General features: G+C 35.2%; 3 protein-coding genes across 11 annotated transcripts; 1 reads left to right on the top strand and 2 right to left on the bottom strand.

Moving 5' to 3' along the window:
* Nucleotides 1–347: 347 nt before the first annotated feature.
* On the bottom strand, nucleotides 348–6,580 carry LOC129575234 (uncharacterized). The gene is made up of 5 exons (XM_055458334.1): nucleotides 6,355–6,580; nucleotides 1,482–1,699; nucleotides 1,267–1,340; nucleotides 1,018–1,113; nucleotides 348–938 (listed from the first exon to the last, which is right to left on the bottom strand). Exons 2-5 carry the CDS (start codon nucleotides 1,673–1,675, stop codon nucleotides 436–438), a joined length of 867 nt encoding a protein of 288 aa, XP_055314309.1. The 5' UTR covers nucleotides 1,676–1,699; nucleotides 6,355–6,580; the 3' UTR covers nucleotides 348–435.
* Nucleotides 6,581–8,502: 1,922 nt separating this feature from the next.
* On the bottom strand, nucleotides 8,503–17,976 carry LOC129575233 (activated Cdc42 kinase Ack). Of its 9 annotated transcripts, XM_055458332.1 has the most exons (10): nucleotides 17,078–17,476; nucleotides 16,746–16,976; nucleotides 13,619–13,792; nucleotides 12,423–13,516; nucleotides 12,267–12,336; nucleotides 12,090–12,174; nucleotides 11,837–12,010; nucleotides 11,575–11,747; nucleotides 9,664–11,506; nucleotides 8,503–9,039 (listed from the first exon to the last, which is right to left on the bottom strand). In XM_055458332.1, exons 4-10 carry the CDS (start codon nucleotides 13,377–13,379, stop codon nucleotides 8,943–8,945), a joined length of 3,399 nt encoding a protein of 1,132 aa, XP_055314307.1. In that variant the 5' UTR covers nucleotides 13,380–13,516; nucleotides 13,619–13,792; nucleotides 16,746–16,976; nucleotides 17,078–17,476; the 3' UTR covers nucleotides 8,503–8,942. The 9 variants fall into 9 exon arrangements, with proteins under 9 accessions (XP_055314307.1, XP_055314305.1, XP_055314306.1 ...); XM_055458330.1 differs by lacking the exons at nucleotides 13,619–13,792; nucleotides 16,746–16,976; nucleotides 17,078–17,476 and adding exons at nucleotides 17,603–17,678; nucleotides 17,767–17,874; XM_055458331.1 differs by lacking the exon at nucleotides 13,619–13,792 and having other exon boundaries at nucleotides 17,078–17,500.
* An 83-nt stretch (nucleotides 17,977–18,059) lies between these two features.
* On the top strand, nucleotides 18,060–19,362 carry LOC129575235 (uncharacterized protein C16orf52 homolog B). Its single transcript, XM_055458335.1, has 3 exons — nucleotides 18,060–18,423; nucleotides 18,499–18,711; nucleotides 18,798–19,362. Exons 1-3 carry the CDS (start codon nucleotides 18,321–18,323, stop codon nucleotides 18,983–18,985), a joined length of 504 nt encoding a protein of 167 aa, XP_055314310.1. The 5' UTR covers nucleotides 18,060–18,320; the 3' UTR covers nucleotides 18,986–19,362.
* Nucleotides 19,363–20,383: the final 1,021 nt, after the last annotated feature.

Here is a 20,383-nt window from a genome sequence, read left to right as displayed (position 1 = left end):
GTTTACTTTTATTTGAATAATAAATATACAAATAGTATATTCAACAGGTATAATATACCAGCATATCGTACACACACAGCTCCTGCTTACACTTCTCTCAAATGGTTGCGTTCACAGCAAGTTTTGTTTTTGAGTTGGTTGCGAGTATTTTTTCAGGCTTGTCAATCAGTCGTATCGCCTATGATTGAAGGACGCGCTACTACTGTGGAGTGATGATCTTCGGTCGGGATTATAGTTGACTTTTCTTTTACCTTATTCCTTGTGTGGTCTTCATTGTCATCTATTAACAATTTTCGTCTAAAAAATCACACTGATTTAAATAATGTTTATGAAAAATCCCCTTTAAATGTTTAAAAAATGTTATATTTCCGACTTTCAACTATATAAAATTTAAAATTGTTATTATTCAAACAAAATGTGGTTATGGAGTGAGTTTTATTTGCTGGAAATGATTCGTTGTAAGTTCATCCAGCTGAGTGAATAGTCAATTTGCAGGAGTCCTTTTTTGCTTAGACCGAATCGCTCAAGATGCCGCCGTTGGCTGTATATATCGTAGTTATCATCCCGGATTTGACTTGGTGCATAATATACAGGCATTTGTTGCATTTCAATGCATTCGTAGCAGGGCAGACTGACACTTTGTCGACGTCCATGTACATAATTCGCATATTGATCATAATAATATTCCGGTTGTGGATACTCAATCTGATACTGACGTGTATCATAGATTGGCTCATTCGGATTATTATGATATCCATTGATCGATTCAGGTGCCAATGTATCAAATGGTGAACGTCTCTTAGGCACAATTACATTTGCATAGCATTCGTAAGCGGATGACGATTGCATTGGAGGCGGTGGAAAATTTATTTGTGGAACTGTTCGATACTGAAGTATCGAACTTCCACTACACGAATTCGATGACATCTCTTCCATATCTTTTGTAAAGAAATAGAACTGTGTACAGAAACTGTGTTTGTCTAAATTCCGAAATCGGTTTCAAATCTATGATATTACCAGTAAAATTAGTATCCGGGATCATCTCGTACTTTGCATTGTAAAACAACTGCTCATCAAGACCCGCATAGCATGGACAGTCATCGGATTTGGTGTCTAGAATTTAAATAATTAAAACAAACTACTTTAACGGTTTTCGTCAAAAATACCATTAAATTGTTTGCATCATGTGCAAAGGGGTCTATTTTTGGCCATTTCAATCATAAAATAATTATTCGGGAAAAAAAATAATCAAAAGTGTATACTGACTTGTGAAGTAATAAGGATTCGAATGGTCATCATGAGCTGAATTCGGTGTTGGATTTGAACCGTCCGGTTCCATACTTTTGGGGAAAAACGATTCTTGAATTAAATCAACTGCCATTTTTTTTATATTTTTTTTATTGAACCATTGCAGTCTTTCAAATCTTTCTGGTCCAAATATTAAAAAATTATGAATAGGCATAAACAGAATCTGGCATCACCTTTGTATGTAGGCGTAGTTCTCGAGATCCCATGGGTCAATATAATTGCGCGAAAGTGCACTTATTGATTGTCGACTCGATGATCGTGTCACATCCGTTACATTTGAGAATGTATCGATAGCAGACCAATAAATTGAGTCATGTTCATTTCGGGCCAGGGATTTGATGCGAGATGAACGGGATTGATACGTCATTTTTTGGTTTTCGCTAAAACAGTACTATGCGGTTTTAATAAGATGCATAGATACGAATTAATTACATCCAAAATTAAATCTTAAAGAAAGACAAACTAGTTTTATAAAGTTTAAAAATCATTTATATCAAAAATCAACCGATGAAAGTAACCGTTTTGGAAATACACACCAGGTACCTCCTATTATTACATATGTTTCTCTTTCAAATATTAAAAAAGTTCGCCTCAATTGCTGCTTGCTTCGTTGTGTGATCTTGTCTCAGCCAATATTCAAAAAGACATTTGTTTTTCTTTGTGTATTCATTGAAATACTATTCAAGTTTTGATGAATAAAAGCGTACAAAACGCAGTTTAGTAACAATTTCAGCGATGTAACGTGGTATGGCCACGAAACGATGGCATGTGAATGGTGTAGAAGAAGCAAAAAAATAGCTCCAAGTTTATAAGAAGTTTCACCAATACAAAATGTATATGCGCTTATATGCACGAATAGGTAAAACCATTTAATTTAATAGACAAAAAATGGCTATAACGAAGAAATCATATAGAAAAATGGGAAAAATCTTGTTTTCTTCACAAAATATTGTTGTTTTTTTTCGTAGCTTTTGAATGTTGAGTTTTTTTTATTTGAAATTTATTTGCTGTGTCATTTTGTTGCTTTCTTCACACCGTACGAAGCAAACAAACGGTTGTTCCAATGGAATCGCAATGCGAATATTTTATTTTTCTGAATAGGTGAACGCATTAGAAATTATTATCCATTGAGCTTGCATGTTGCTATTATAAGCGGCGTAGAGGAGAAAAAAATGTTTGGCAGCATATATGAGAGAGCTATCTATTATATTTTTCAATTTTTTGATACTTTTTAATAGTAAAATTATAAAATGAACGTGTGATAGACGAAAAAAACAGCAACAGCAGCAGCAACAACAACAAACATCGAAAATTGTGCGCTCAGAAAAAGAGTCTGTGTGAGAAGCGGTGAAGAGAAAGGTGGAAAAGCCATAAACACTAATTAAATAGATGATTTTTATATTATGCGTGCTATTTCAATCATGATCATGTTTAATTTATGATATTGTTGCCGCTAGCAGCAGCTGTGTCTGGAGTTATTTGTTTTGGTTTTTTTTTTCGCACCATCGCGCTCTTTCCGTCGGCTTGTACTGCCAATATTTCCCAGTGTTTTGCCGCGATTTCTGTGTTTGCACTAGACAATTATATGCATTTCGGTTACTGTTGTTTTTGTTGCGCTTTTAATTTCCTTTCCATTTCTTCATTTATTTATTTTACTGTGGATATTTCATTTATTTTATAAGTTTTTGGGGATTTTTTGTTTGTTTGTTTGTTCAGGTTCATGCTGGCTCAGGTTTTCCCACGGCAAAATATAGTTTTTCGCGAAAACAATGCTACAGCTTCAAAAATGTATTAATTAGTGAATGCTATTTACGTGTTTTAATCAATAGAAAAAATAATGAAATGTTCAAATAATTTATGCGTCTCATAATAACAGAAGATTCAACATGTACATTTGCTGTATCGGAACATTTGATTAATTTACTGTTTTAATATTTTTTCTTTGTATTTCAATAATCAGTCAAATTTTAAACTCCGTGATAACCGAGTATGCACCCAAACTTTACGAGTGCATTGAAAGACAATTTGTTGATCGTTGCCCTTCACGCTACATAAATTCGACATCGTCTTATGAATTCTACGAAGAGGTAACTACACACAGAAAAGAATCCCCGGGAATTTCAGGTGTTCGCCGTAAAATTTGACATTTATATATAAATTTCTATATACATTTTACCGGCAACACTTCAATTTTCCGGGCGATGACATAATTTCAAATATTCCAACAGAAATTAGCGCCATCTGTCATTTCAAGCGGTAAAATATATATAGTATTTGATAAAATGTTCGAAAATGTGTCATCGCCCGGAAAATTGTAGTGTTGCCGGTAAAATGTATCTAGAAATTTATATATAAATGTCAAATTTTACGGCGAACACCTAAAATTTCCGGGGATTCTTTTCTGTGTGTAATAGAGGTAAAAAACTACGCGCGCGGGCTCACGTCAAATGCACTCAAATAGTAGTGATCACAAACATATACAGGCTTACCACTGGTTAGCTATTTCCAGCTATATTGAAAATCGTAGCTATAGTGGACTTTTTCGTCAAGCATCAGCTTTTCTCAGCTATTGAAATTTCTGGTCGAAATTGATAGAAATAGCGGTGCTAGAACGCAAATTAACCAACACGAATCATCACAACAACTTGGAAATGAAACAAAAACAGTGTTTGAATATCTATGGGTGAGAGTTGTATAGTTTGTTGTGAAGACACCAATTCAATATTTCTTGTCATTAAAATAAAAATCGGCAAAAACTCAAGCAAAACATACTCATCAAAAGATCAAAAGTCATTAAAAAACATACACTAACTACTCTCAGTCTCAGCCATAGATTAATGGTGAAAAGAGTACTTGTTTGGATTCGCGAATGCGTTTGACTCATTTTGCAAATCGATAATGATTGACTTGTTAACTTGCCAATAGCAAAGATTTCTGAATTTCTCTGAAAATGTCAAAAATCATTGCACGAATTAGAAATCAGTATTTTACGTGAAAATTCATATGATGACTTTTGGAAATGAGTTTGAAAGCAAGAAAATTCAGCTCCGAGTGGCTAGAGCAATCAATTAAATTCGACGCTAGGGTAGACATGGGATTTAAGATTTGTGGAGATTTATGAAAAATTTAAAAAGATCCTTGCGTATGCAAGTAGTGCCAAGAGTTATAGAGATTCTCAAAGATTGGTTAAGATCGACCGATAAAATAGCAAAGAAGACGTCAACGAATTAGATGAATATTCAAATCTTGAAAAATTTGCCGAAATGACTTCGGGTAGGGCGAATTCAATTGTAGATTTTATGTAGTTTAATGTAGTGTTTTTACTTTATTTATGTAGGAACAATTTTTTTGATTAATCGGCTATCGAAAAACTGCTTTGTATTGAGATTTTGGCATTTAATTGGTAAGCTATTTTTGTAGGTATTTGATTCAAATTTTCAGCTTTTTCAGCTATATTATTTTTCAAAATTGAGTGGCAAGCCTGCATATTTGTTTGTTTCCATCTATGAAGAGGTACATCAGTGGCTCTGATTCAGAGCTATTGAATAGTCGCACAATTCCGTACACACGTTGGGTGTATGGTTCACACATAGTGTGGAGGAGGAGCAATAATGGAAACGGATTTGATTTTCACTTACTGATTATCGTCTTTCATCTCATCGTTTTTGTTCATTTTTGTTCATTTTTGTTTTTGTTTTTGTAAACGTTCACAAGCTGAATGAATATTCATAATTGTTTGATCATCTTTTCACTCTGAAATGGTTGATTTGCTCTCTTTGCATATAATTAATGAACGATTTTGATCGATCTTTAGAAATTATTATTTCCAAGGTCTTCTTGAAACCACGCATTACACCCAATGTACATGTACATGTACAATTGTACATACCACGCTAAAAGATGCGATGCATTTATGCATGTTTTTTCTTCTTCTGAATTTGATTTCAAGCCCAAAGCATTCCAACAAAAGTTTGAATAGAATGCGCCTCATTTAGTTTACAATGCTCGAATGAATGTTGCTCGAAAAAAGCGCATCTTCTCACTTTTCATTATAATTTTTGTTCTTATCTACTTTGCTACAAAATCGGTGTAATTGAACTAATTGCACTAGTTCTCTGCGTCTCTTCTTGCATTTGAATTTGCTGTCTTTGCTACAACTATCGGCGTAAATTAAGCAATAAATTGCATTTGATGATGGAAGAAAAGCAAATGAAAAAAAAATCCCAATAAAAAGAAAATTTATACGCCAAACATTTGACGTGAAGTGTTTCAGTTAACGGAATTGTGTTCATTGTTCTTGATAATTGGATTTTATTTGTATCTGTGCAATTAGAGCAATTATTTGTTGCTTGTTTGACATTCTAATCGCTTAATCGTTTGATATAAGTTTACATGATTTTTTTTCTGCTCTATCTTTTTCGCGGTGGGAAATTTTGAATCTGAAACACTTTATCGCCGTGATATCAATCTGGAGAGATTCCAAAATTCCCACCGGAAATTCAACTCAAAAGCGACTTTATGTATATAGCGAAGATATCTTGTAATCAAACACTCAAAAACATATATGCTGCACAGCAACTGTCACATATCATAGATTTGAAATCTGTGCTAAATTTTTTCGATTTGCAGCGGAAAAAGAAGTAGCGAGTGAAATGGCGTTTTCAGCATTTAGCGAAAACAAATGAATGTTTGCAAACATCTCGAGCAAAACCGACGTTGCGTTTATGATTGCTTTCTTATTTGTTACCATAAAAATCGCTTCAAGAAAGCCAAACCGGTAGACTTTTGCTCTTACCGGATGGTCATTCGTTTTGTACAATCAAAAACATGAATTTGATCGTCACAGTTGTAAAAATTGTACTATTTCAATTGGCTTTCCATTGAAACAACCAAACCGATCACATTATTTATTGAACTGTATGAAAAACCAAACTTGAACGAAGTCTTGGTAATTTTCGACTGATATCATGATCAAACACGATTTGGACGCGAAAAAATTGGGAAGGATCGATTTTATTCATATTAGAAAAAAAGTGTTTTAAATACCGAGCAAATTGAACTATAATTACAGCGGCGCTCGACTTTTTTTTTCTCGAAATAACTCGGTGTCCGTAATGTGAATCGCACAAATTTACTACACGGTTATTAACTTTAAACGCGTTATGAATCAGCGGCAGCCGCAATTTCTCGTGGAATGACTTGCTGCGTTCAAAAACAAAAACATACTGAACAAACATGTGCTCGAACCAACCATCGAACGCTCAAGATGCTGTTCATGCCATGCATCACCGCGGTGAGGCTATTGAGTGAGCGGCTTGTGCTGCTCCATCGCATATACGAGCTACATGTATCATCAGATTGTTTACAATTTTCAATACGATTGTTGTATTGGTAACTTTGACGGTGAAAATTAATGCACAAATCATTTGATCATAATATTTTGGATGGACCCAATATTCTTTGTTGTTGCAAACAATATGTTGTTGTTATTTTGTCTCGCTTTTTCATTCAATTGGTATTTCAACAGTTTGAAAGAATCAAACGTTGTCAATTTGGAATAAATCAAGTATGATTTCATGAATAATTGCTGAAATATTCAAGTTTTACATATTTGATTCGTTGCGCAAAACTTTGTCGCACGCAAAAATATGCACCTGATTTGGTATTCTAAGCACATTTCATCAGCAAACAGATAAGTGGCCAATGGCTTAACCATTTGGACGCTAGTCTTTGTTCAATTACACAATTGCTCACTCAAAGTCAAAACATGTCTGGAATTCGAACATGTTTGCACAATTTGTCAACACTATTGGCAGTTACTTTTTTGATTCATTCTCGAAAAAAACTCCACATTTTCGCTAATTCAAATCATGCAATAGGTTTTGTTTTTGCTAAAAAAAACTCTGAAAATTGCAGTTGCTTGACCTATAATTATTACCAAACTGACATATCCTCCGTATAGACAGGGACGGCAGAAATTTGGCTTCAAGAATTTTTTTTATATCAAATATTTTTTCTTCTGGGAATTTTTTTTTCTCCTCAAAAATAATCTTCTCTCCCCTATGATAATCATGATTCATGGAACACTTCTCGAACTGCTATTACTATTTCGAAGAAATGAAAACGTCACTACCAAATTATTATTCTCTCGATAAATTTAGATTCAATATTTTTTTTACCAAAGCTAATATTTTAGCCAAAATTGAAAACGTGGCTATATATGTGCTAGTACCATAATACGAAGTTGTTTGTGGATTTCCCTACAAAAAAAATTGCATTACGATTAATTGAATCATGCTTTTAGCACTTTTTTGATCACTGCCCACGGTGTTTAGTTTGGGACGTGCAATCAAACGCACGAAATTATTGAATAACATCAAGGCCAGCAAGAAGAAACAAAGCTCAAATTAAAGCGTGTTAAAGGCACGTAATTTTTTTGTTGTTGTTGTTTATTTTCGGAATTTTGAAATCGTTCACGTGAAACTATTGCTTTTCTTTTTAAAAGGCAATAGTTTCATTGGTTAATGCCGTTTTTTCCAAAATCTTCATTCTGTTTTTTTTTACATATTTCGATTGATGCTGTTACGGGTAAAATAGCAAGGTATCGCAATTTGTTGTCCAATTACGTGGACTATGCATGCGAAATTTGCTGCGAGCATTTGTATGCGGCGTGCATAGAATCAATGCGACAGACATTGCGTATGCGTGGTGTAGTTGTAGTGCAATAATCAATTTGAGCGGTGAACGTTTGATTAGCAAGCGCTTGAATCGATTCCGCGGTAAGGAAATAAAGTGCGGAACAGGTTTGTGTCGAAAATTATGGACATGTTTGCAATTCACTGTATAAACGTATTATTATTAGAGAAAAAGTAACTTCTAACTGGTTTTTGTTCCGCTTTTGAACGTATTCACTTGGCGCACTTCGCTTCAAATAGTGGAAATACAGATTTTATTGCCGAGTTGTTGGTGCGAAATCAAGCATGTAGTTAGAAACGCGGTATTCCATTCGATTTCGCGGAATTTCTATTCGAAACAAATATTTTGTCCGACTGACACACTAATCATTATGGACCAGACAGCGACATTTTCAGTATAGAACGATGACATTTCCATGAAACAACTTACGAGTTGTTTTATGGAATATGACTTCCAACGTACGATAGAAATTGCTTTTGAATAATTAAAATCAAATGATTGTTTTAAAATAATTTTATTTATTTTCATTTTCTTTAACATTTTCAGTGTTAATTTTTTTTCATTTTCATTTGTATTTTTTACACATCAATGAACAGATTTAGAGAATTTTGCTTAAATATTAACATTTACATTGATTTCAACGACATATTTCAGTTTTTTTTAAATAATGATTCTATTCGTATTTCATAAATTTACCGTTCTATATTCCCTGTGAACGGGGAAATTCCCCAGATGATGACTGTAATTGACTGGTTTAAAGAGCCACCCTTATGTTCCCGCTACAATTGGTACTCTTTCGATATAGTGTTCGTTTTGACTACAGTAAAACTTAGTTAAAAAATGTAGATGATTTTGTTTTTGGAGATAGTGATTTAAGCTTTCCACTTGATAAGACGTTCGTCATATTCACACTGTGTTTGTTCATCAATTCGCATTTTTCATGTGTTTTCCAGTAGGAATGATGCGGCCAACTCAATGGACCAACCACTTTTCATTAGCGCTTCTTCACACTGGAACCTAGTGGCCAGACCCAATCTATAGAAAAATAAACGAAAAATCATATTAAGTAAAGCACGAAATTATTTTTATATACAACAAGTTTGAGAAAAAATTGCAAATCGAAAAATTTATCTGTTCATTGCTCCAAAAGTGAGCTAAATCAATCAGAATATTTTATCGATGGAACAAATGACAAGCTACGTTTTTTTTACGCAGCGTGTTAATGTTTTTTCGAAAGGCGTTGACATAAAGAGGCTGGCTCAGGAGAGAGGAAGGAGAGCGGAATGTACTGAAAACCATCATTGAGTGAACGTAACTATAGCGCAATGATAATATGGTGAATGGTATGAGAAAAATGCCTAAAGAAAAATTGGCAATGACCTCGCCTCCATCAATGCCCGTGAGCAATTTTTCATTTTTAGCAAATATTAGCATAAACACGATGCAATTATTTATCAATATTTGTATGTTGCCACCAAACTGAAATGTTATAAGTATAAAATGAGAAAAAAAATCGAGCAACAGTTGGTTAAATCTATATTCATTGCATTCCATTCGATTCGGAAAATCGGTAACATGCGTGCATTGCAAACTTTCACTTTTTGCCCATCAATTTTTTAAATTATAATTTAAAAAAGGTGCAATGCTTTGTTTTCTCACCGTAGAAGTTGTTCAATTTTCATATTTTTGATCGTTCCACTGTTTGCCGCATTCAACGTATCTTTCGATAGATCATTGCAACTGCTCGTTGTTTTGGTTTTTTGGTTGACCTCCTCATTCGTAAAACTGTTGTTCACATAATTCGATTCCAGGTTTCCGTACAATTGATGGCCATGTGCCCGTTCTAATCGTCGTTGAATTTGTTGGGCAGACAGAACCGGTGGACCGGGAGCTGGCCGATGTGGCCGAATATCCATGTCTGCAGCTACTTCATCGTATATCACAGATTGAACATCGTTCGGCTGAATGGTTCGATAATAATCTGAATTGCTTGATGCTACAACATCGTACACATTTGCACCGGCCGCACTTCCGTATATGTCACTGGCAACAGAGTAAATACTGTCACCCACATAATTATTGGCCGATGTGACGAAGTTGTATTTTTGGTCATGTGTCGGTACACTATTATTACCCGTCATAGCATAATTACTGTAAAATTGATTGCTACTGCTCATTGTAACCGTTGTCACATTGTTTGTGCCCATTTGATTCGCAGTCGATGCATAAATAGCATTTAGATCCGCACTATTTATTTCGGAATTGTAAAGTTTTTTGCTCAATGCCAAATTTGTCGATGCACTCTCATTATTTGTCATTTTAATGGATTCATTATTGTATTTGGCCGGGCTTTGCGCTGCTGCAGTCGCATTATTTTGTTGGTAGATTTTTGTAGTAACATCATTCTTTAGCCAATTCGATGAATGCGAAATTGCGCTAACTGTGTTTTTTTTGGTATTGAGGGATGTAAAGTCATTGGCTTGTGCATTGTTAACGTTCACATTCAATGTGGCATTGTCATTTTTGTAAATTTCCTTTTCCAATTCCGCTAAAAATGCTCGATCAAGTTTTGGATTTTGCTCGGTCGATGTTGACGGCAGCGTTTGTGGATCAAAGTCATCGGTATCATTCAATGTTAATGAGCTCAAATTAACTTGTAGTGAATCGTTTAGAGTGCAGTTGTCCGACACTTTTAAGGGGGAATCATGAGTCGACTGGTTTGCTTGTTTAATTAAGTCAGAGATAGGAACGTCATTTGTTGCTGTGGTAGCACTTGAAAGTTTATGATTGACTTTTGGGCTTAATGATGCCATTTTATTTTGAACAATTTCATCAATTTCACTTTTTGCGGTTGGTCTAGGTCGGCTGATATAGCCTAATTCTTTGCAACTTGTCGTTTGGATCTGATTGCGAATGAATTTTCCTGAATTGTCTTCAGATGAGTATAAATGTGATGATGATGATGCTGCCAGCGATTGTGATTGTGATTGTGTAGATGCAATGTGTGACGTATCGAATGGGTCTAAATTTCCGTAATTATTCATTACAAAAGTATTCATATAGGTGGGCGGCGCCGCATACGGTGGCGGTTCTGGTTTTATATTGCTTTCACTATCAAAAAATCCAACTGCATTCAAATCATCCGGATACCCTTCAGTTGGCACATCAATTGGAGCATCAAGAATGCTCATGTCATTCATTTTCGATGCGAATGCACTGTCGAATACACCACCATTCGACATTAAAGCCGGAATGTCTTGTTGCTGCGGTGATGTCAAGTCGATGAGCATTCCATCTTTTTCTTTCTTTTCAAAATTTACTAACTTCGGTTGTGGCGGTCGCTTTGGCGCTGTCAGTGACTTTCGATTCTCATGCTTCATAGTTGCTTGTTTCTCATTCTTCAATTTGTTGTACGCGAATTGCTTCTGAGCATTGCTTTTCCGCTCTCGAACATATTGCTCTGAAGCGCATTTATACTTTCGTTCCTTTGCCGAGCTGGATGCTGAAAATCGGACAAACATTCGGTTTAATGCATTTGTTACAAGTTGACTGCACGAATGCGTTACATACCTCGAAAATGAACGGTTTGGGCATTTCGCTCATCACCTAAATAGTTTGGATCGATGAACGATGGATTTCCCCATGAATTACCGAGAATGGAACCGTGTCCAGTATGACGAAATGACTCATTCAGCGGCCGACTTATATCCGAAGTTTTTCCCTTTAGAGGTTCTACTATATGTCTGTTGGAAGTTTATAAAAAAATTACACCGGATTTTAGTGGGTTTACGCTATGAAGTTCACCAGGCAGTTCCATATCTGAATCACTCACCTTGGAAATGTTCCAATGTCGAATGTTCTTTGGTTTTGACCTTTGATGAATCTCAAATCTGGTCTTTCGTCAATTAATGCTATTATATCGCCATGGTCAATGTTAAGTCGTCCCTCAGCCATACAAGCCGATTTGGCACGAACCAATGGAGGCGAAACACAATGCATAAACTCTCTGGAATCATACAAAAAAAAACTCATGAACGTTTGAAACTTGATAACAAAATGATTGAATATCAAAAAAAGTTACTAACTTGATTGCAGCGAATGTTGGTCGCTCTTGATCGTTTTTATCCCAGCACTGCAGCATCAACTGATAAACATCGGGTGGACAGGAGTCTGATTGATTCAATAAATCAAAATTCGGTTATTGAAAATTTCGAAAAATTTAAATGTGTCCTGCTGAATCAATGCGTTTATATAAAATGTACCTGGATGAATAAGTCGTTCGCCTTCTCGGTCAATTTTTCTCAATATTTGTGAACCATTCAGACCAACCCACTGAAATAAAATTGTTTGAACAAAATATAATGAATATAGAGTCAACGAATATGAAGAAGCCGATATAGATCCAAGGATGAACTCACCGGATCTTCGCCAAATGTATACATTTCCCACAGAGTGACAGCAAACATCCAACTATCCGAGGCATGGCTAAATTTTCGATGCCTCAAAGACTCCGGCGCACACCATGGAAATGGGACTTTTTTATGTTCAGTCATGACATAGCAATCGTCTTGTTGCGGCAGTGCTCGCATCAGGCCAAAATCGCCAATCTTCACTTTATTTGTTGACGTCAATAGGACATTACGGCACGCAAGATCACGATGCAAAAATCGTTTCTGCTCGAGATATGCCATACCAGTTGCTATTTGACACGCCCACTCCCACAAAACTGATATTGGTGTGTGTTTGCATTGTTTTCGAAGCGTATCGAGTAATGAGCCTCTTTCCGCTAACTCCGTCACCATCATCATAGGCTGAGTTAAGACAACGCCAAACAGCCGGACTAAATTTGGATGATCAAGTGCATGCATTGCTTGAACCTCTCGAAAGAAGTCTTCAATAATACCGGGTTGTGATAAATTGTCGGCTTTCAAAACTTTCACGGCAACCGGCTGAATACTGTTGGATGGATTTGTCCATTCACCGCGTCTAACCACGCCGAAACTTCCATCGCCCAATTTGATGCCGAGCGTTAAATCTTTCTCGTGTATGAGACACGACAGATGTGATGTCGATTGATGTGATTGGCCACTCGTCTCAGCCGCAATTGCTTTCTTAATCGGTTGCTGTTTTCCGCCGCCGATCAACTTAGATAAAATGTTTCGTCGCCATTGTTGTGCTTTTCGCTTTTTCACCGCTTCCATCAAGCGACGTATTGCCGGTTTTCCTAATCCAATTTTTTCTAAATCATCCGAATGTACATAATCAAAATGCGCCAGGCGAGTGATCTGCAATTCATGATTGATTCTCTGATAAAATTGTTCCAATTGTACATCACGCAGCAGCTCAGCAAGCCATTCACTCTCATCCGCGTCCATTGTGTATCACTTGTGTGTTCGTTTCGTTTTGTTATATTATGATTTGCAATTATCTCGTCGTTGTTTTATCTGCTTACTTCACTTTTGTAGTCACGCGTTCCAACCAATCGGCCCCGTTTTCCCGCACGTTAATTGATCTACACAGAGTGAATGAAAGAGAAGAAGAAAACATGTAAATTATGCATTCAACATATAATACGAGACCTTGAATATTTTATTACTAGAATGCATCGTGATACTTTATTAATCAATCTATCTATGTATATAAAACTGAACGTTTTGTCCATGTGTGTGTTTGTCTCGAGTGTTCGGCCACTTTTTTCATTCATGGATGTGTTGATATGCGTGTGCCGTCAGACTTCTCGTGGACTGGAGATGATTCGTGTTACATTTTTATCGTTCGATTTTTAAATCTGGAATTTATCTCATTACATCAAGGGGGAAAGCACTAGATTTGTATAATTCAAATAATGCAATCTAGTACAAAAATAATCCCAAATAATCCTTCGGAATTCTCAATAATGCTCAATAATGCTATTCATAATATCAATAAATAGCAGCGAACTATGGTCAAGTAATTGATGCTTGCGTGCATTTGAATGCCTTGAAAATAAAGTGGGTCGATAGTAGATATGAATTGGTGAGACCTAGAAGAACATCAGTTTGTCAAACGTCGTAGCAATAAAGAGAAGTATATTTTACTGTTACTAACAATGGTTGAAAGAATGTATGTTCATTTTTTGCGGGTCGTCCCGGTTTTTCACGGTTTCCACGTAACTGATAAGAGATAACAAGGAAGGCCTCGAGCCCTATAAATTTGCTGAAGACGCCGAGTATCTATCTTTTATCAGTTCAGCGAAAAACACGAATTTTGTTGTACAATTGCGATTTTTTGCGTTTTTCGCTGAACTGATAAGAGATAACGACTTGGCGTCTTCAGCAAATTTATAGAGCTCGAGGCCTTCCGCAACTTTGCTTCAGACAGTTCTCACTCATCTCCTATGAGTTTCGGAAAAAACGCGAAGGATGATAAAAAAAACATGCCATAGACCGATGTTTTTGATTTGCGCCCAATTGGTAAGAGGTAAGAGATAAGAGATAATTGTCTTCAGCAATGTTATAGAAGATCTTGTGTACTACAACGTTTGACAAACTTGTGTTCTTCTAGGTCTCACCAATTCATATCTACTATCGACCCACTTTGTTTTCAAGGCATTCAAATGCACACAAGCATCAATTGCTTGACCATAGTTCGCTATTATTTATTGATATTATGAATAGCATTATTGAACATTATTGAGAATTCCGAAGGATTATTTGGGATTATTTTTGTACTAGATTGCATTATTTGCATTATACAAATCTAGTACTTTCCCCCTTGCATTATATCCTCTGTTTATCAATCTTCAAAGTGACAAATCAAAGTAAAGAAATTTCCGCTCTTAATTGGAACGGTTGCCTTTTGTGTGGCAAATATTTGGATTTGAATTGGCCACTTCAAAGATAACCGATACATGTTGGTTTACAGAAGGCATTGCTTCCAAAAACGAATATTCGACACACACAATCCATCGAAACGGCAAATGCGTGCGTTGCATTTTATTTGGTGCCGATTTTTTTCTTCTTTTTTTTGAACAAATCGAAACGGCCTTGATGAATTCCAATTTGTTACGTCGTAAATGATCATCGTTCCATAATTTTCATGATAATAGAGTGGCTGAATCGTCAATACGCTTTGTTAGCACGGCGGCTTTGTTTTTGACGAAGATTTCGGCATGATTTGCACTTTAAACTGCGAGCCAAACTGAACGAACAGCCAGACAGATGACACTTGACATTACAGTGCCAACTTTCTGAATTTATAAAATGCAAAAAAAAACACAGCAAACTCAATACTATGAACACCGTATGATAGAATGTAAACAATTGTGGTTTTGGTTTAAATGTGTAACTCATTTGATCTGTCTAATTGCACTTTCTATTTTCTTTGCGGTTAAGTGGGATGGATGGAATACATTTTATATCTTCAACTGCAGAGTAATTTTGCGAACGATATTGAAGAAGAAGCTAACTCAATACACCTTACGTGTCACACGTATGAAACGTTAATTATATATGTTCACAGATTTTTTAAAACTCTTTGAATAATATCCGATTGACTTTCGAATAGTCGCAATTTTGTAAGGGAAACCACATTAATTTGCATTTTTTTTTGGTTGATGGTAAATTGAAAATTTCGATAAAAAAGACACGTTGATTTATTCTCGAGTAGGACAGGAAAATTGGACCCGTGCGCATAAAAACGACTTATAAAAACGTCGCCGAACAAAGCGAAACACCTATTTGTTACTCGTTCAATTCGGAACAAATTGTACATTACGGTATGTTACGCCGACAAATCTATGTTACGTTTTGATCGGCGATTTTTTTGTAATTCGTTTTTATGCTCACGGGTTCAATTTCGTTTCTTGTGACTGTCTTCATACTGTTTGTTTTTTAAATATAGATTGCAGGCAGATGTCTTGCATTCATTTGTATGTTTGTTTGCGTGTGGCGAAATTCATGAAATTTTCGCGAGATTTGTTTTTTTTTTCATTCATTTGATAAGTGCACTCTGAACGTTGACGCAAATGTTCAGTTCAACTCCACACGTTGTTGCAATATTTTTATGTCTATGTGTGCGTGTGTGTGTGCGCTACACATGCAACCCACTTGCAATGCAAGCTGCATTGTTCTCAAACGACTTTATACACTGCAGGTGCAATTCGTTTTTTTTTTGGCAATAAAACTCGTTTGTAATGCAAATAACAGCATCATGATGTTCTTCCATTGTCTCGTAGCATTTTCCTCTCGCTCTAGTCCACACGTTTTCAATTTTTATTTCGTAAGAATCATTGATGGATAACAAAGTTGGCACTTGTTTCGTATTTATTATTCTTAGGATGGTCGCCAACAACGGCAATGTTTTCTTACTTATTTTATCTCTTCGTTTCATGTTGTCTCTTTCTTTAAAATATCTTTATTTGCTTGCGATTTCCTCTTTTGTCCACACTTTTTTTGCAATTATTTCGCAATTTCCTCTTGTTTATTACATTCTTTCCAATGAAGCTTATCAAAATAGTACTTTGATAATTTCGCTAAAATTTCGACGATAGCCATAAATACATTCTGCGCTTAGCTGATTCATCAAGTCGAGCTATATATCACTATATATTTTTTTCTCTCACTAATTCTATCGCAACCTTTTCTTCTTCTGCGAATTTCATTAACCAGAATACAACAGAAACAACAAACTATGAAATGAACTTTGATGCAACACATCCGTAAGGGGTTTCCCCCTATAGTTAATGTCAAAATTTTACTCACCAATCGGCATTGAATGAAATGCGAATTTGGATTTAGTTTCATTTTCGTTGTTGCTATTCAATTAATTTTTATGTTGAAATGATTTAAGAAAGCCCCATTGATTTTCTTTCACTTATCTAAATCAATTTATTGATGGAATGTTGTTCGTTTAATTGTGGGTTTCTTATTGATCAAAATGCAACATGTTTCTTTCTGAATTTTTTGTCTTAAATTATAAACTGCCGATATGAACTAAAAAAAAAGTTTTTAATTCAATTGTGAATATCAAAATAAGAGAGCACACAAAAGCGTAACACAGAATTAATTTACATGGTTCTCAAAAGACAACCAACCAATTTTACTGAATTGAAATGCACACACAGTACGAAGAAAAAGTTCATTTGTCGATGATCTATCTCGTAGTTGTTTGGTGTTCAAAATTTTACATGCGACAATGAATGGTAATGCCACCATCACACACACGCTCACATTCAGCAAGAAGAAAAAAAAATGAGAGAAAACCCGAAAAATTACAAGAAAGAGAAAGAAAAGGTCGCAAAGCAAAAACTCAAAACAGAAACTGAAAAAGAAAACAAACGAGCATATGAAACAATTGAACGATCTCAGCCATTGATTTGCACTTGCTGTCACATCGATTGTTCTCTCTCTTCCTCTCTCTTTCGTTGTGTGTGCGCTCGTTTGTGACGGAATATTTTTTTGATGGCGTATTTTCTGTTTACAATGAAGCTACAGCTCACAACTGTCGTTCACTCACCGAGAATTGTCCGTTGCAAACCTACAGCATATCAAAGCGGACGCACACACACAAGCACAGCACAACATACTCAACATACTCAACATATTACATTCATACATACCAACGAAATCATTTTGCGCATCCATTGGTAGCAGCGCGTTTTTTGAAATCTGCTATCTCAGCTCTTCGATTTTCGTCTTTTGATGGAATATAACAAAATATTTGATTGAGAATAAAATTCCAATTATTTATTTAGAACCTAAAAATAGTTGTTCAATTATTCACTTTGTAATTATTTTAATATTTTTCATACAAATTTTCATGAGATTTTTGATACTATTGGTATGAAAGTCGCACAATTTTTTGTAGATAATAACAATGGATATTAGACTAAATTCGGATAAGGCAAACTTCATTTCGTATTATAAAGATCTCGCCGTATGTTTGCTTGCTTTTCGCTTCAATTTGTACACAGCGCCACTCCACATACTCGTGCCTGTGCATCTAAACTGCCATAATGAATAGATGTTCATTTCGTGTGGCGAATTCAGACACTTTGAAAGTGTTCAATCTGTTTTATCGAATTTCACTTTTATACATTTGACATTTTGGGCTAATGCTGACACTTCAAGTAGAAAGCTAATAAATAAAAAATAAAACTCCATATTTATTACAAAAACGCAACAAACAAACAAATGGAATAAATCAAAATAAATCACGAAAACAAAGCGAAAAAGTGATATTTCATCAGTGAAGTTAGGACAGAAATCGGCAAGTGAGCGCAGCGTGTATACGAAATTACATGATAATAGCACAAATAAAATCAAGGACGCTGAATAATGGATAGATTAACAACAATTAGTGCATCATTTTTTATGGCAGCTGATGTATTTGCAATTATCAGCCTAGCAACTCCAGACTGGATAGTTACAGATGTTGGAGGTATATGTCTATTGCACTTTAATTGTGTCATTTTGGTTTTTATTTGTAAATATGTGGCGAATTGATGCATTTTAGGTGAAACACGACTGGGCCTGATGTGGACTTGTATGACCTTATACAATCGACCTCAAACTTGCTTCACACCTGAACTACAACCAGAATGGCTATTGGCACTGATATGCATTTTCGTTGGATGCATTTGTATAACAACCGCCATCATTTTACTGGCCTCAAGTAACTGGGACCGAGATGTGATTCCATATGCGCGATGGGTTGGATTTACAGCGAGTAAGCATCTTTTTGACATTGTATCCACGTATCATCAGAGGTCGATGAACAAAAAAAATCATAACTGAATATTGTTTATGTTTTAGTGGTGCTCTTCTGCCTGGCTGCAGTCATATTTCCACTTGGTTTCCACATTGATGAGATTGGTGGCCAACCATACCAACTGCCGAACTCACATCAAGTTGGTTTCAGCTACATCATGTTTGTACTCGCACTTTGGATCACTGTGATATCTGAGCTATTTGCTGGAAAAGTATGCCTGCCCCATTTCTGATTGATTGCTCCCTAAGATATTATCGAATATCTGCACAATTTCATCATTTGTTGAAAATGATTTCACTCCATTGGTTCAATAATAAGTTTCTCAAGATGGTTCCGCCTTGCGTTTAACATAATAACCAAGAAATCAAGTCGGATCAGACGGAGAAACATAAAGACTAGGAAATAAATTAAAGAAAATTTAGATAGTCGGATCAATCAGTGACTATCAATCATTTTGGCCCACGTTCCAAAATATTCCGTTTGTACGGTTATCCGTACTATTTAGCCAAAGCTACATCTTGATAGAATGTTTTTAGAATTATTTAACTGTTTTAAGATGATTTATTCTCACATGGGATTTGTAAATAGCAATAAAAAGGATTATCCCAATTTGAATATGTTTTTATTCATTTTAAAGAAAGCGTGATTCAAAGGCTTGACCAAGAGCCTTATCATGTTATATATCCATAATCGAAAAGTTAAAATTGGAAATAAAATTTTTATTGTAAAATAGAATCTGGTATTTTATTTTGGCCGATTTTCAATAATTCTGAGTTTTATTCGTCTAAACTAAACGCGCGAAAAGAACCCTTAGCATCGTCATACTCACATAGACGAATTTTATATGGAAAAATAAACAATTTACATAAACGCCTAGGTGTTTCTCCAAGAAAACTTTAAATCCAACTTGGGGTTTGGAGTTTCGAGGTCATTTATATATAGCCTCAGAAGAAAATTGATTTTTGATCTTCAATTTTTTAATTGTAATCTTTTCTCGTAGATTTTTGAAGAAGCGAAATTACATTAACGGCCAATTTATATTGTTCGGGATACATTTAATCCGAGGGGTAAAAGTCAGAGAGGTAACAAAAAATGTATGACCCAAAAATACAATATTTGCACCGAAACTTCAATTTTTTGCTTAAATTCTCCGCTTTCTCGTCATAAATTTTGATAATAATGACATTTCGAATCAGTTCATTTTTTTACCCCTTGGATTTTTACCAAGAACTCCGCTCGTGGTAAATTTTATAACGAGGTGATGAAGCGTGATTTTTATTTTAATCAAAAATTGATTCAAAATGTTTTTAATATCAAAATTTATGATGAAAAAGCAGCGAAGTTAAGCAACAAATTGAAGTTTCAGTGAAATATTGTATTTTTGGGTCATACATTTTTTGTTACCTCTCGGATTTTTACCCCTCGGGATAATTTTTTTTTCAAATTTCTTGGTGTGAAAAAATATTTGAAATACTTTCAACATTATTAATAGCCGGAATGGAGTTTAGCATCAATTTCCTATGTGATAGGTATAAATTTTATCGAAAAATTTGGTTTTATGACGAAAATGCATTTTTCCCCTCGGATTAAATTTATCCCGAACAACATAAATTGGCCGTAATATAGATCC

Source organism: Sitodiplosis mosellana, unplaced genomic scaffold (assembly GCF_009176505.1).
Source record: "Sitodiplosis mosellana isolate CC-2019 unplaced genomic scaffold, AAFC_SMos_1.0 Smas_scaffold_6166, whole genome shotgun sequence".
NCBI classification, from domain to species: Eukaryota; Metazoa; Arthropoda; class Insecta; order Diptera; family Cecidomyiidae; genus Sitodiplosis; species Sitodiplosis mosellana.
This window is presented reverse-complemented; position numbering and strand designations above follow the sequence as displayed.

What these genes read in the sequence shown, in the direction of transcription:
- LOC129575234 (XM_055458334.1), bottom strand. Translation starts at nt 1,675, where the DNA reads ATGACGTATCAATCCCGTTCATCTCGCATCAAATCCCTGGCCCGAAAT. An exon ending in AACTACGCCTACATACAAAG is followed by an intron (nt 1,341 to 1,481) that starts GTGATGCCAGAT and finishes TTTCCCCAAAAG; the next exon opens with TATGGAACCGGACGGTTCAA. An exon ending in GAATCCTTATTACTTCACAA is followed by an intron (nt 1,114 to 1,266) that starts GTCAGTATACAC and finishes TTTAAATTCTAG; the next exon opens with ACACCAAATCCGATGACTGT.
- LOC129575233 (XM_055458329.1), bottom strand. Translation starts at nt 13,379, where the DNA reads ATGGACGCGGATGAGAGTGAATGGCTTGCTGAGCTGCTGCGTGATGTA. An exon ending in CGAACGACTTATTCATCCAG is followed by an intron (nt 12,175 to 12,266) that starts GTACATTTTATA and finishes TGAATCAATCAG; the next exon opens with ACTCCTGTCCACCCGATGTT. An exon ending in CCAAACCGTTCATTTTCGAG is followed by an intron (nt 11,507 to 11,574) that starts GTATGTAACGCA and finishes TCCGATTTTCAG; the next exon opens with CATCCAGCTCGGCAAAGGAA.
- LOC129575235 (XM_055458335.1), top strand. Translation starts at nt 18,321, where the DNA reads ATGGATAGATTAACAACAATTAGTGCATCATTTTTTATGGCAGCTGAT. An exon ending in GATAGTTACAGATGTTGGAG is followed by an intron (nt 18,424 to 18,498) that starts GTATATGTCTAT and finishes GATGCATTTTAG; the next exon opens with GTGAAACACGACTGGGCCTG. An exon ending in ATGGGTTGGATTTACAGCGA is followed by an intron (nt 18,712 to 18,797) that starts GTAAGCATCTTT and finishes TTTATGTTTTAG; the next exon opens with TGGTGCTCTTCTGCCTGGCT.